This window comes from Canis lupus, chromosome 11 (assembly GCF_003254725.2).
Source record: "Canis lupus dingo isolate Sandy chromosome 11, ASM325472v2, whole genome shotgun sequence".
NCBI classification, from domain to species: domain Eukaryota; kingdom Metazoa; phylum Chordata; class Mammalia; order Carnivora; family Canidae; genus Canis; species Canis lupus.
The window spans coordinates 60,018,040-60,032,462 of NC_064253.1; the positions used below are offsets into that span (position 1 = coordinate 60,018,040).

The following is a 14,423-nucleotide window of genomic DNA, read 5'->3' on the forward strand; positions in this document are numbered from 1 at the left end:
TATGTATGACATCCTGATGACTAGGAGAAATACCGAAAATGACATCTTTGGGAGATGGCTATATAGACAACATTTCTAAAATATTTTTTAAAGATTTATTTTGTTTATTTTAGAAAGAGAGATCACGCACACATGTACACAATCAACGAGGTGGGGGCAGTGGGAGAGGAAGAAGGAGAGTAGCCAACTCCCTGCTAAGCGCAGAATCTGACCTGGCGCTCAATCTCACAACCCTGAGATCCAATGCTGAAATTAAGAGTCCAGTGCTTAATCAACTAAGCCACCCAGCCGTACATTTAAACATTTTAAAATAATTTTTAATTTTAAAAATATTTATTAATCAAAAAATAATACACCTAACAATCTCTTAGAAATTTTCTGATTTTCCAGGGAGGGAAGCTTTATCATCAAATCTATTAATTTTCTGATCATTGATTAACATAATCATTCTTGTTTTATCAAAGCCCTACTGAACCCACTTTTACGTACCTATGGGATATTTTATCAGGTGAAAGTTTATTAGGTTCAACTTGATATAAGCCTATATAGAAGTTGCTAACATTTTTTATACTGTGTGGGAAATAATTTAAAAATTAAGATCTAAGGAGTTGGTTTAAACAATAGACAGCATTTCTACATGCCTAAAACCTTGTTGTCACATATATGAAATTAAAGAGAATTAAACAAGGATCAGATACAAACACAGGGTCTCTAGTGGGGAGGAAGGAGGAGAAGTGCCAGAAATTCAAAAGCCATCACCTGCAGGGTCTATCTAGGGCATGCCTTTCTGAATAGAACCAAAAACAACACTGATGTGATCCAACCCAGAAGACAGAGCAGCAGCTGAGGGTTTTCTGCAGTGACAATACTTCATTCCTGTTGGGGTAGTGGTAGATCAGAAGAATTCAGTAACCAGATCACTTAGGTAGAAACTTAGGTCAACCGACAGAGGATTGGCAAAGAGTGAAGCCTCTGAGTAGGAGATAGGGAGTAACATTGTAGCTCCAAAACAAAATAAGAAAGGGGAATATTAAGTAGGAAATAAAGTCAAAGCCCAGCTATCACAGTGGGCTAAGAGATGACAGAAAAGATAGATGGCATCGCCCAAAGATATCCTACACTCAGCAATGGCCTTCTAGACAAGGAATCAATAGAAAAAGGAGAAAAAAAAAACTAATAGACTTACTGAGGAGTTTGAACGCACTGGAAAATGAAATAACTGGTTTTATATTCCTAGTCATTGTTTTTACCACCCCTTCAGGCAGGTTTGAAATGTTTCTGCTTTATTTGGCTGAGAATACTCACCTTCCTCCCCCTTCTAGACTAGCTCCTCTGCTAGCCTGCAGCCTAGAGAACTCTGTAGGCCTCCACTCATCAAGCCAGAAGCCAGACTCTCTTTGTAGGAACCCAAAACTTTTGTAGCACCCCTCACTTGACTTGAGTTGGAAAAAACAATTTTCCATTCTTCTGCAGGGACTATAGTGAAACATCTCCCACCACCCACTGTGGAATCCCCATAAGGTAGAAAAATCCCTTGATTGTTCCTTCCCTGGGCCTGAGCTTCTCTTTATATAGATATAGAAGGAAAGACAAAGACAGTATGCTTTATATTAACAGAGTGACTTTTAGGAGAAGATTTTAGTTCTCATAATTATTAGCTTACAGTAAAAGAGGTGCTCAATAGTAACTTTTAGTCCTCAATTTGAAGTTTTAGCTTCAATTCTGAAATTCTAGGACACTGTGAAGTAGTGCTATGCTAGGTGCTTTCTCCAATTTATTGAAGCTCTAAGTGACAGTGAAACCTGGTTTTATTTATTTCCTTGTTACAAGGTAAGGTAACTATGGCTTATAAAGAACAGTCTATCCAAAGTCATTGAGGTAGTTTGTAAAATAAATTTTATACTCTTGCCTATTTCCAAAGCTATGTGTGAATGTTTTCTATTATGTTTTCATACAGGACACCACAAACAATCATTTCAGATATCACCAGGGATGAGATTCTAATGGAACTCACCATGCTTGTGAGCTCTAGATCAGGACATTTTGGAAACTGAATTTAAAGGGAACTACATTTCTCAGTAATTCTACCTGAGTAGGGCTGGGGAAGGGAAAGAATAAAAATATCTCTCCTTAACTATATAGTTTCTCCAAATAAGGTTTTTACTAATTGACCTATGAGTCCACCTTCATGCCTATTAATCAAAGACCTATATTTTCTGTATAGGAAATACTTACCGAATAGGTTTTCGGTTCAGCAGATATTTTACAGCAGTTTTTACATCCTTATTTCTCAAGCTATAGATTATAGGATTTAGCATAGGGGTCACTACCCCATAAAACAGGGAAATGAGCTTGTCTGAAGTTTGAAACTTGTCTTCTCCAGGCAATTCTTGGGACTTGGGCTTGGCATACATGAAGAAGATGGTACCATAAAATATGATCACCACAGTCAGATGTGCTGAGCAGGTGGAAAAGGCCTTGTGTCTCCCTGTAGCTGAGTTCATTCTCAAGATGGTGTAGAGGATGAACATATAGGAGAAAAAAATGACCAGCAGTGGAAGAACCAGGAATGCCATATTTGATATCACCATGGTGACAATATTGAGGGATATATCAGCACAAGCTAGCTTAAGGACAGCTAATATTTCACACGTGAAATGATTGATAATATTATTCCCACAGAAAGGCAGTCGCATGGCAAGAAATGTTTGTACAATTGAGTTGATTCCACCAGAGAGCCATGACACAGAAGCCATTAGTACATACACCACCTTGTTCATGATGATGAGGTATCTCAGAGGGTTACAGATAGCTACGTAGCGATCAAAAGCCATCATGCCAAGGAGCAAACACTCTGTTGATCCCATTGCAAACCCAAGGAACATCTGCACTGCACACCCAGAGAAGGAAATGTTCCTTTTCTTTGAAATTAAGCTCACCAATGTTGAGGGAACAGAGGAAGATGTATAGCAGATGTCCAGGAAAGAGAGGTTACCCAGGAAGAAGTACATGGGGGTGTGAAGATGAGAATCGAAGATGCTTGCTATAATCAGAAGACCATTGCCAATTAGAATCACTAGATACATTACTAGAATTAGAACGAAGTAAATGATCTCAAGTGTTGGGTAACCAGCGAGTCCCAGAAGAAGAAATTCTGATGCAGATGTCTGATTAATTTCATCCATGTCATCTGCTTTTCAGGATGTCAAAGGAAAATATAACATAAAATATTTTCACTGCCAAGAAACAACTGTTACAAATTACCTGAACAATTCATTTTTTAGATGGTGTTATAAGGAGTGTTTGCTTGAAGCTCTGATATCCAATCATCTTCAACAATGCCTGTGACAAGGAATCAATGAAATTGGGAATGACGGAAGTGCCGATGTCCACTGCTAATATGCGAAGATCTACCTACGATTAGACAGACAAACAGAAGTAACCTTTCCTGCTGTTGACATGTTCCTGGATTAAGGTTTCTAAATTTCCTAATTACCAACTATGAGCCTGACTTTATAAGCCCCAGAAAGCAGGCAGTGGAGATGGCAAAGTCCACTCAACAAGGACCAGAAATGTGATTCAGCAACTATATCATGGTCACAATTTCACAGCAACTTTGATATTTATGGTATATATCTCTTTCCATGCCTGACACTTTATACCTTACATTAGTCAGTTTAAAAATTGTATATTTTATAGATATTTAATAAGAATATATTGAATAGCATAAAATTTAATGTCTGTTTAAACATAGTTAGCTGTTGATCTCATATTCCAGCCCCCTCTTAGCATCTTATGTGACTGTTCCTAGGACAAGACCACTGCATAGATCAGCTCCACATGAATGGTAACAGTCTTTGGAGAAAATTACATAGTTTCTAACTTATTCTGTAGCTTCACAGAGTATCTCTTGACTTGTTTAAGTCAAGAAAAGTCTTAAACAAGTCAAAAAACTTTGACTTAAGTCTAAGAAAATAGTAATAAGGTTTAAATATTTTATATTATTATGTATATGTGTGTATATGCATCACTTTATGCTTTACAAAATACAATCATTCTTTATATTAGCCCCATTTTTTTCCCAATATAAAAGATGGAACTTGTCCAAGGTTAACCAGGCAGTAAATAATAAAGTGGAGCTCAAAGTTCAGATCAAGTCTTGTTCACAGAGGTGCCGGGCTGGTTTAGTAGGTAGAGCATGTGACTTTTGATCTCAGGGTCTTGAGTTTAAACCCCATGTTGGGCTAGATATTCTTTAAAAAAAAAGTCTAGGTCATAGCTTCACTGGTTTTCATATATATATGTATCACCAGTGTATCTTGAAAAACTTTAGATTCTGTTTTAGAGTTCAGGGAAGCTTCTGAGACTCTCCATTTCTCATAAGTGGTTAGGTGGTACTTACGCAAAGGTCTTGAAAGCACTTGGTACTCAAGTTTAATCTACACTGAATTGACAGAGTATCCAGATTTTTCTGATCTAACCTGATTTTCTTTTGCCTTATTATGGATTGGCATGCCAACCTGGAAAATAAGAACATACTTTTGTCTTTTATAGAAAGCTCCAAATTCTTATCATGTTGTTATACACTTCTTTAAAAAAATATTATTAAAAGACATATTTTTTAAAAAGCAGTTTTAACTTGTGCCAGGCTACTATAATAGATTTAGGATATTCCTGACAGCCTACCTTGAGCCTAGCCATATTCCAAGCATAGTAAGGATAAAGTAAAGAACAACGTAAAGTGTCTACTATTACAAACTCACAATTCAGTTAGGGATATAGGAAAAGTGCACGTGAAAACATAAATCCAATTACATAATGTAGCTTGAGTTAAAATTATTGATTTTCCTAGAATGAAGAAGTTTATGAGAAATAAGAAATAGTGAAAGGGAAAAGAGGGGAACTTAGTGGAAAAATTAGAGAGGGAGAGAAACCATGAGAGACTCTTAACTCTGGGAAACAAACAAAGGGTTGCGGAAGGGGAGGCGGGTGGGGGAATGGGGTAACTTGGTGATGGGCACTGGGGAGGGCACTTGATGGGATGAGCACTGGATGTTATACTATTTGTTGGCAAATTGAATTTAAATTTTAAAAAAAGAAAGAAATCAGACGACGGAGAACTTAGAAAGTGTTTCAGTCTTGGGCAAGATCAGGAAGCATGGGAAGAATTAGACAGGTTTGGAAGAAAAGTGGAGAAGTAGGTTAGCCCAAAAGTGAGAATTTGAGCCAAAGATAGGAATAAACAGAGCACATCCTTTTTGAACAAGAGAATTTCTGTGGAGAGGTGGTGGCAAGCACATCTGAAAAGAAAAGCACAATAGGTGCACAGAGTGTCTCTAAGGTTGGGCAGTGAATTTGGCCTTTCTTTTGGTAAAGAAGGGGTCTATCATTACAAAGCACAGAGCATGGGTTGAGTGCTTAGACCCTGTGGTATTAGTCCTCTCCAAAAATTGCCATCATGCTATGTTTTATGAGATTTTTTTATCAGAAATATAACACAAGGAATTAAGGTATGTAGATTAATGGGATTGTCAGCAATTATTGACTAGATGTGAAAACTGATCTTTCCAAAATCACCACCAGATTTGACATTGGTCAAAATCACAAATTTAGGCTTCATGTGGGCCAGTAGTTTTGAGAATTCCAGCAAAGCCACTTTTCCCCCACTCTACCACTTGGTTTGTCTTGAGACACTAGTTGGGAAAATTACTGTAAAACAGGTTATTACAGGCTGCCCCCGTGGCTCAGCGGTTTAGCGCTGCCTTCAGCCCAGAGCCTGATCCTGGAGACCCCGGATCCAGTCCCATGTCAGGCTCCCTGCATTGAGCCTGCTTCTCCCTCTGCCTGTGTCTCTGTCTCTGTCTCTCTCTCTCTCTCTCTCATGAATAAATAAATAAAATCTTAAAAAAAAAAGTTATTACTTAGAGTCAGAAGTCCAACTCGACAAAAGGATTCTCAGTACAGGAAAATTTCAGTTAAGAATACACAAAAGAAATATTTCAACTCTGAAGATAAAGACAAGGGAATCAAAAAAATCTCAATTTTGAGCTGAAAAAAATAACCAAGAAGAGATTGGTTTTTTTTTTTCAGCTTAAGTCCAGAATTTTCTTTAAAGGAGAGGGAGGAGACAGGAAGGGAAAGATAGAGGGAGAGAGATGGAGAAGGGAAGAGAGAGAAAGAGAGAGAAAGATCTTCAACTCATTTATGTAGCCAACTCTTATTTCAAAATCCTGTGTGCCTTGAAATTGGTTCAGTTGGAATAATGAGCAGAGGAAAGATCCAAAGCCCATTATCTTTACATTACTACTATGTCTAACTGATATCATTAACATTGTATAGAAATTATCAACAGACAGGAATGCTCAGCAAGAACTGTAGAAATATTAGGGTCACAAAAACAAATTGACTACATTCATTAAACAGTGCCCAGAGGGAATGGGCAATTATTCTATAATTATTCTACACTACTTATAATAAATCAAAATTCTCCTCAGCTCAGAAATTGGTCAGAGGATGCATTGGATAAGGGACATGAGCACTCTAATCAACCTAGTCACTAATGCAAAGAGAAGAACGCAGCAAGATGTTGACTTACTAGGTAGGATACATGGAGATGGTCCAGGTAGGTCCAAAGGTCCTGAAAAGCCTGTTGGCTCCCTGTTGCAGACAACTTCTAGGCAATGCTTCGAAGCTACCTAAACTGCTTCTCCCTGCCACCGGCTCCCAGTATTTCCCTCCTAGGCAGGAAACCCCTTACTAATTCAAACTCTTCTTGAGCCAGGCTTCTCTTGCTAATTCTGCTCCCAGCTCTTTAAACTGGTTATCTGGTTACATTGTGAGATAACAAGAGACACCGGAGAGGGAGCTTGCCTGTTTTGCTTATCCCTTTAACATTTAAGCCTAATACAGTGGCTGTATATAATAAACAGGGAATTTGAATAAATAAAGGCTGACTTTCTAAACTCTTAAGAAATTACCCTACATAATATTTGTGGCTTAATGAGAAGGAAAACTTTAATGTGTCATATTTATTTTGCAGCAGATTTTAATTTTTTTTAGATATCTTTCAGCTTGTATTAGCAAGCTGCCATCTTATACAGATAATTAACAATTTATACACTGTCAAAATAGAGGATCATCTAATATTCATTGGAATATATATGATGTGGGTTTAGTATGGGGGATAAATGTCTCAGACTAAAATGATTTGAGGTTCTACGCTTCTAATTTATAGCCTCAGTCTTCTCATTTGTAAAACAATGATAAAAATACCTGCTCTACTTCCCTTGCAAGGATATTGTCAGGAAATGAGATAGCATAAGGAAATTGCTTTAAAGATTAATAACATTATACAAATAATAACAAAATACTATCAATAATAATGATTCACAGCTATATTTTGATGATAATAAATTGGTATCTGTATTGCACCAGATTATTAACATTACAAATTCATATTAATAATAGCTTTAACTATAGATTTAAAAGCTAGAGTTTCATGGTATTCCAGACTCACCTGGACATTGATAAATTATTTTAACCTCCTAGAAGACCCAGTTACTTTCTTCCTAGTGTTCATGTCTGCATTCTGAATTAAGGTCAGGTTCAACAAACAATGCCAGATACCACAGATGTGGAAGACTAAATATTTATTATGCAACAGTTGTTGTAACTGTTCCCCAATTCCCAAAACAATTTAAAGATGGAATGAGAGATCTGTGGAATGGAGAAACTTCTTGGTGTGTTAGGGACAGTGTCCCACAAACCCAATTAAGAGTGGTGCTGGGAATAAATTGTGATGGAAACAGCTCAAAAATGAAATGACATTCTCCTACATGCATAACTTTTGGAAACAGTGGCAAATGTTCACAAAACTAACTTTCTGAAATGTGAGAGTTTTTTAGTTCAAAATATGCTTACCAAAATAGATTTAATTCAATGTAAGAAATTAGTAATTCAAATGATAGTTACCAAATGAAATACTAGAGCTGAAAAGTCATCTAAATATTATAAATGAAATAAAGCATATTTTCCATGAATTAAGAGCACTATCATTTAACTTTTTTGCTTACTTTATATGCATTCTTTTGGATCAGCTAATTTTATGCAGGATGCCATTGCCCAATGTTTTTGGAATTAAAAGAAAGACAGACAAAAATACAAATAAATGCACAGGACAAAAAATGAATTCATTTTTAAGGCCACAAAGTAAAAGTTAAAGTCTAGAATGGATAATTTGGGGCATGAATTCTGATAGGTAGACAACACATTAATGAACTAAAATGTTTTAGGAAAATCTATTGAGCTATATTGTGGATGTTAATATTGATGTTCAGTAAAGTTATCCATCAGAAATGAAGGAGAAATAATGGCTTTCCTAGACAAACAAAAACTGAGGGAGTTCATCACCACTAGACCCACCTTACAAAAAATGCTGAAAGGAGTTCTTCAAGCCAAAATAAAAGAACACTAATTAGTAACATGAAAACATATAAAAATATACAACACACTGGTAAACACAAATATATAGTCAGACTCATAAGTCTCTAATTCTGTAACAGGATGACATGTTCACCACTTTACTATAGTATAGAAGTTAAAGCAAAAGAGTATTAAAAATAACCATAGCTATAGTTATATCAAACTATAAATTAACTGTAATTTGTTACAACTACAAAATATAGAGAAAAATTGTCACATTAAAAACATAAAAGGGAGGGAGTAAAATAGTAGTTTTTGTATGCAACTGAAGTTAAGTTGCTATCAGTGTAAAATAGACGGTTATATGTATAAGATGTTTTATGTAAGCTGCATGCAAAAACCTATAGTAGATCTACAAAAGATAAAGAGAAGAAAATCAAAACATATCACCAGGGAAAATCACCAATCCACAAAGGTAAGCATCAAGAGAGAAAAAACGTAATAATGGAACTGCACAACAGCCATAAAGCCATTAATAAGATGGCATTAGTAAATATTTACATATTAAAAAGTACTCTAAACATAAATGGATTGAACTCTCCAATCAAAAAGCACAAAGTGGCTGGATGGATTAAAAAACAAGACCCAACTGTGTTCTGTCTACAAGAGACTAATATCAGGCTTTAATGATACTAGGCTTAAAGTGAAGGGGATGAAAAAAGATATTCCATGCAAGTGTAAATCAAAAGACAATGAGAGTAACAATATTTATATCAGACATAATAGACTTTTAGACAATACTTGTCATGGAGACCAAGAAGGTCATCATACCATGAAAAAAGAAAAAAAGTCAACTTATGGGAGAGAGGTAAGATGGCAGAGGAGTCCTGGACCCTAATTACATCTGGTCCCTGGAATTCAGATAGATAGCTCTCAAATCGTTCTGAATATCTGTGAACTCAACTGGAGATTTAAGAAGCGAATTGCTGTAATTCTAGAAATAGGAAGGCAACCACTTTTTGCAAGATAGAAGGTTCAGAGAAGTGAATCTGAAGAGATATATCTGAGGGGGGAGGGAGCTTCGTAAGCCAGTACCGAAAAGTGATATAAGCAGTGAAGCACAGAATCAGAACTTTTAGAAGTCTGCTTCAGTGAGGGACATCCCTGCCTGAAAGGCATTCAGGTGGTGAAGTGGAGGTGGAATCCTAGGTGGGGCAGTTGTCTCAGGATCCTCGGGGTGACAGAAAGAATGGGGTTGCCTGAGTGCAGCAGAGTTCCAAGCACTGGAGCAAAACTCTTCATGGTGTAGGGACAGAGGGAACATACCTCAATATCATAAAAGCTATATATGAAAACTACACAATGAATATCATCCTCAGTGTGTGGAAAAAAGCTAAGAGCTTTTTTCCTAAGGTCAGGAACATGACAGGGATGTCCACTCTCACCACCATTGTTCAACATACTAGAAGTCCAACTAGAAGTCCATACTTCAAGTCCATACTAGAAGTTCAACTGTACTAGAAGTCCTAGCCTCAGCAATCAGATAACAAAACAAAACAAAACAAAACAAAAGACATCCATATTAGCAAAGAAGAAGTCAAATTCTCACTCTTCACAGATGACATGATACTCTATAAGGAAAACCCAAAAGACTCCACCCCCAAATTGCTAGAACTCATACAGGAATTCAGCAAAGTAGCTAGATATAAAATCAATGCACAGAAACCAGTTGTATTTCTATACACTGAGACAGAAGAAATTAAGGAACCGATCCCATTTACAATTGCACCAAAAACCATAAGATACCTAGGAATAAACTTAACCAAAGAGTTAAAGGATCTGTACTCTAGAAACTATGGAACACGTATGAAAGATATTGAAGAAGACACAAAGACAAGGAAAAATATTCCATGCTCATGGATTGCAAAAACAAATATTGTTAATATGTCTATGCTACCCAGAGCAATCTAAACATTCAATACAACCCCTATCAAAATGCCTTTGATATTTTTCACAGAGTTGAAAACAAATAATCCTAAAATTTGTATGGAACTACAAATTCCATGACCCTGACCCTGAATTGCCAGAGGAATATTGAAAAAGAAAACCAAATCTGGTGGCATCACCATTCTGGACTTTAAACTACATTACAAAGCTGTAATCATCCTGACAGTGTGGAACCGACTGGCACAAAAGCAGCCACATAGATCAATGGAACAGAATAAAGAACCCAGAAATGGACCCTCACCTCTATGGCCAACTAATTTTCAACAAAGCAGGAAAGAATATGCAATGGAAAAAAGACAGTCTCTTCAAAAATGATGTTGGGAAAATTGGACAGCCACATGTAGGATAATGAGACTGGACGATTTTCTTACACCATTCACACAAAAAAAGACTGAAAATGGATGAAAGACCTAAATATGAGATAGGAATCCATCAAAATCCTAGAGGAGAATACAGGCAGCAACTTCTGTGATCTTGGCCACAGCACTTCTAGCTAGACACATCCCCAAAGGCAAAGAAACAAAGGCAAAAATGGACTATTGGGACTTCATCAAGATAAAAAGCTTTTTCACGGCAAAGGAAACAGTTGACAAAACCAAAAGACAACCTACAGAATGGGAGAAGATATTTGCAATCATCTTATCAAATAAAGGGCTAATATCCAAAAATTGAGTCAATAAGTTTTATCAACTCAACATCCAAAAAAGAAAAAAATTCAGTCAAGAAATGGGCAGAAGACATGAAGAGACATTTCTTCAAAGACACAAACTGTCAACAGACACATGAAAAAAATGCTCAACATCACTTGGCATCAGGGAAGTAGAAATCAAAACTACAATGAGATACCACTTCACAGCAGTCAGAATGGCTAAAATTAACAAGTCAGGAAACAGCAAATGTTGGTAAGGATGCAGAGAAAGGAGACACTTCTTACACTGCTGGTGAGAATGCAGCTGGTATAGCCACTCTGTAAAACAGTATGGAGATTTCTCAAAAAGTTAAAAATAGAGCTGCCCTACAACCCAGCAATTGCACTAGTAGGATTTACCCACAAGATAAAATGTAATGACCTGAAGGGGCACCCGCACCCCAATCTTTATAGCAGCAATGTCCACAATAGCCAAAATATGGAAAGGGCCCAGATGTCCATCAATAGATGAATGGGTAAAGAAGATGTGGTGTATATACATACAATGGAATATTACTCACCCATCAAAAAACTATATCTCATCATTTGCAATGACATGGATGGAACTAGAAAGTATTATGCTAAGCAAAATAAGTCAGTCATAGAAAGACAATCATCATGATTTCACTCATATGTGGAATTTAAGAAACAATTGTAAATGGGATTGACTCCTTAATTTCTCTTTCTTCAGTCTCATTAAAAAACAAAACAGAAGATCATAGATGAAAGGAGGGAAAAATAAAGCAAGATGAAATCAGAGAGGGAGAAAAACCATAGGAGACTCTTAACTATAAGAAGCAAATTGAAGGGTGCTGGAGGGGTGAGGTGGGGAGGATAAGGTAATTGGGTGATGAGCATTAAGGAGGGCATATGATGTAATGAGCACTGGGTATTATACACAACTGATGAATCACTGAACTCTATCTCTGAAATGAATAGGTTAACTGAATTTAAATAAAATATTTTTTAAAAAGGTCAACTCACCAAGCAAATATAACAATTGCAACCATATATGCATCCAACATCAGAGCACCTAGATATATTATTTAAATACTAATATATCTTAAGGGAGAAATAAATAACACATAGTAAGGGACTTCAGTACCCCACGTTCAGCAATGGACAGATCACCCAGACAGGAACTCAACAAAGATTCACTGGACTTGAGCCATACGTTTGACCAAATGGACCTAATAGACATATATAGAACATTCCATCCAAGAGCAACAGGATACACATACTTTTCAAGTGCACACAGAATATTCTCTAGGAAAAATCATATGAGAGGCCACAAAACAAATCTTAGCATATTTAAGAGGACTGAAGTTATACCAAGTATCCTTTCTGAGCACAATGGTATAAAACTAGAAATCAACTAGAGGAAAGCTAGACAATTTACAGATGTGGAAACTGAACACACTCATGAGCAACAAAATGCTCAAAGAAAAAATTTTTTAAAATATATCTTTAGACAAATGAAAATGGAAAATACCACACACCAAAATCTATGGGATGCTAAAAAAAATTAAAAAGAAGTTTATAGTGATAAGGCAGACATTGAAAAAAAAGAAAAGGGTGCCTGGATGGCTCAGTTGGTAAAGCATCTAACTTTTGATTTTGGCTCAAGTCATGATCTAGGGGTCATGAGATAAAGCCCCATATCAGGCTCCGCACTGAGCATGAGAATCTGCTTAAGATTGTTTCCGTCCCTCTTCCTCAGCTTGTGCTCTCTCTCTCTCAAATAAATACATAAAAAATTTTAAAAAGAGAAAAGAAAGATATCAAATAACCTAACTTTACATCTCAACAAACTAGAAAAAGAAGAACACACTAAGCCCATAGTTAGCAGTAGGAAGATAATAACAAAGATCAAAGAATAAATAAATTAAATAGAGATCAGAAAAAAAAATAGAAAAGACCAATGAAATCATAAAACTCCTGGAAGAAACATATGAGAAAAGTTTCTTGACATTGATCTAGGCAACTATTTTTTGGACATGATACCAAAAGCACAAGCAACAGAAGTAAAAATCAACAAGTGGGATTATATCAAACTAAAAAGCTTCCACAGCAAAAGAAATAGTCAACAAAATGAAAAGGCAACCTATGGATTGTGAGAAAATATGTTTGAACCACATATGAGATAAGGATATCCAAAATATATGAAGAAGTCATATAACTCAATAACAAAAAAAAATCTGATTTTAAAATGGGCAGCAGAACTGAAGAGACATTTTTCCAAAGTAGACATACAGGTGGCTCACAGGAATGTGAAAAGATGCTCGATATCATTAGTTATCAGGGAAATGCAAATCAAAATCACAGTAAGTCATCATCTGATACCTATTAGAATGGCTACCCTCAAAAAGATGAGATAAAAAGTATTGGTGAGAATGTGGAGCAAAAGGAAACTTTATGCACCATTGTTAGGAATGTAAATTGCTTCCACCACAAGGAAAACAATATGGAGTTTCCTCAATATATAACACTACCATATGATCCAGCTATTCCACTTCTGGATATATATCCAAAGGAAATAAAAACAAGATACCAAAAAAGATATCTGAACTACCATGTTCATTACAGTATTATTCAGAACAGCCAAGATATGGAGTTAAGTGAATATCAAACCAATAAATGGATAAGGAAGATGTGGTATATAGAATAAAATATTACTCGGTCATGAAAAAGTAAGAAATCCTGCCATTTGAGACAACATGGATAGGCCTTAGGGGCATTATGGTAAGTGAACTATGTCACACAAAGAAAAACAAATACTGTATGTTATCACTTATATTGGAATTTATAAAGGCCAAATTCATAGAAACAGAAATGGAATGGTGGTTACCAGCAGCTTAGGGTGGGAGAATTAGGGAAATATTGGTCAAGAAGTCCACACTTGCAGGTAGAGGATGAATAAGCTCTGAGGATCTAATGCACAGCATCGTGATCGTAGTTAACAATACTATATTATATACTTAAAAGTTGCCAAGACACTAGATGTTTTTAAGATTTTATTTATTTATTTGAGAGAGAGAAAGTGAACAGGAGAGAGAGGGAGAGAGAATCTGAATCAGACCCCACATTGACTCCAGAGCCCTACTCAGGGCTGCATCACACGACTGAGAGATCATGACATGAGCCAAAACCAAGAATTGGATGCTTAACCAACCGACTGAGCTACCCAGACACCCCAAAAGACTAGATCTTAAATATTTTCACCACACACAAAAAGATACTAATCATATGCTGTAATGGAAGTGTTAGCTAACATCATGGTAGTATTCATAGTATAGCATAAAAGTGT

The 14,423-nt window shown here is 36.2% G+C and overlaps 1 protein-coding gene across 1 annotated transcript; it reads right to left on the reverse strand.

Annotated features, from left to right (window-relative positions):
* Window positions 1–2,231: 2,231 nt before the first annotated feature.
* LOC112649728 (olfactory receptor 13C3) lies at window positions 2,232–3,185 on the reverse strand. The gene has a single exon (XM_025432134.2). It carries the CDS (start codon window positions 3,183–3,185, stop codon window positions 2,232–2,234), a length of 954 nt encoding a protein of 317 aa, XP_025287919.1.
* Window positions 3,186–14,423: the final 11,238 nt, after the last annotated feature.

Bases quoted from the DNA above. Each gene is read 5' to 3' on its own strand.
- LOC112649728 (XM_025432134.2), bottom strand. From the start codon at position 3,185: ATGGATGAAATTAATCAGACATCTGCATCAGAATTTCTTCTTCTGGGA.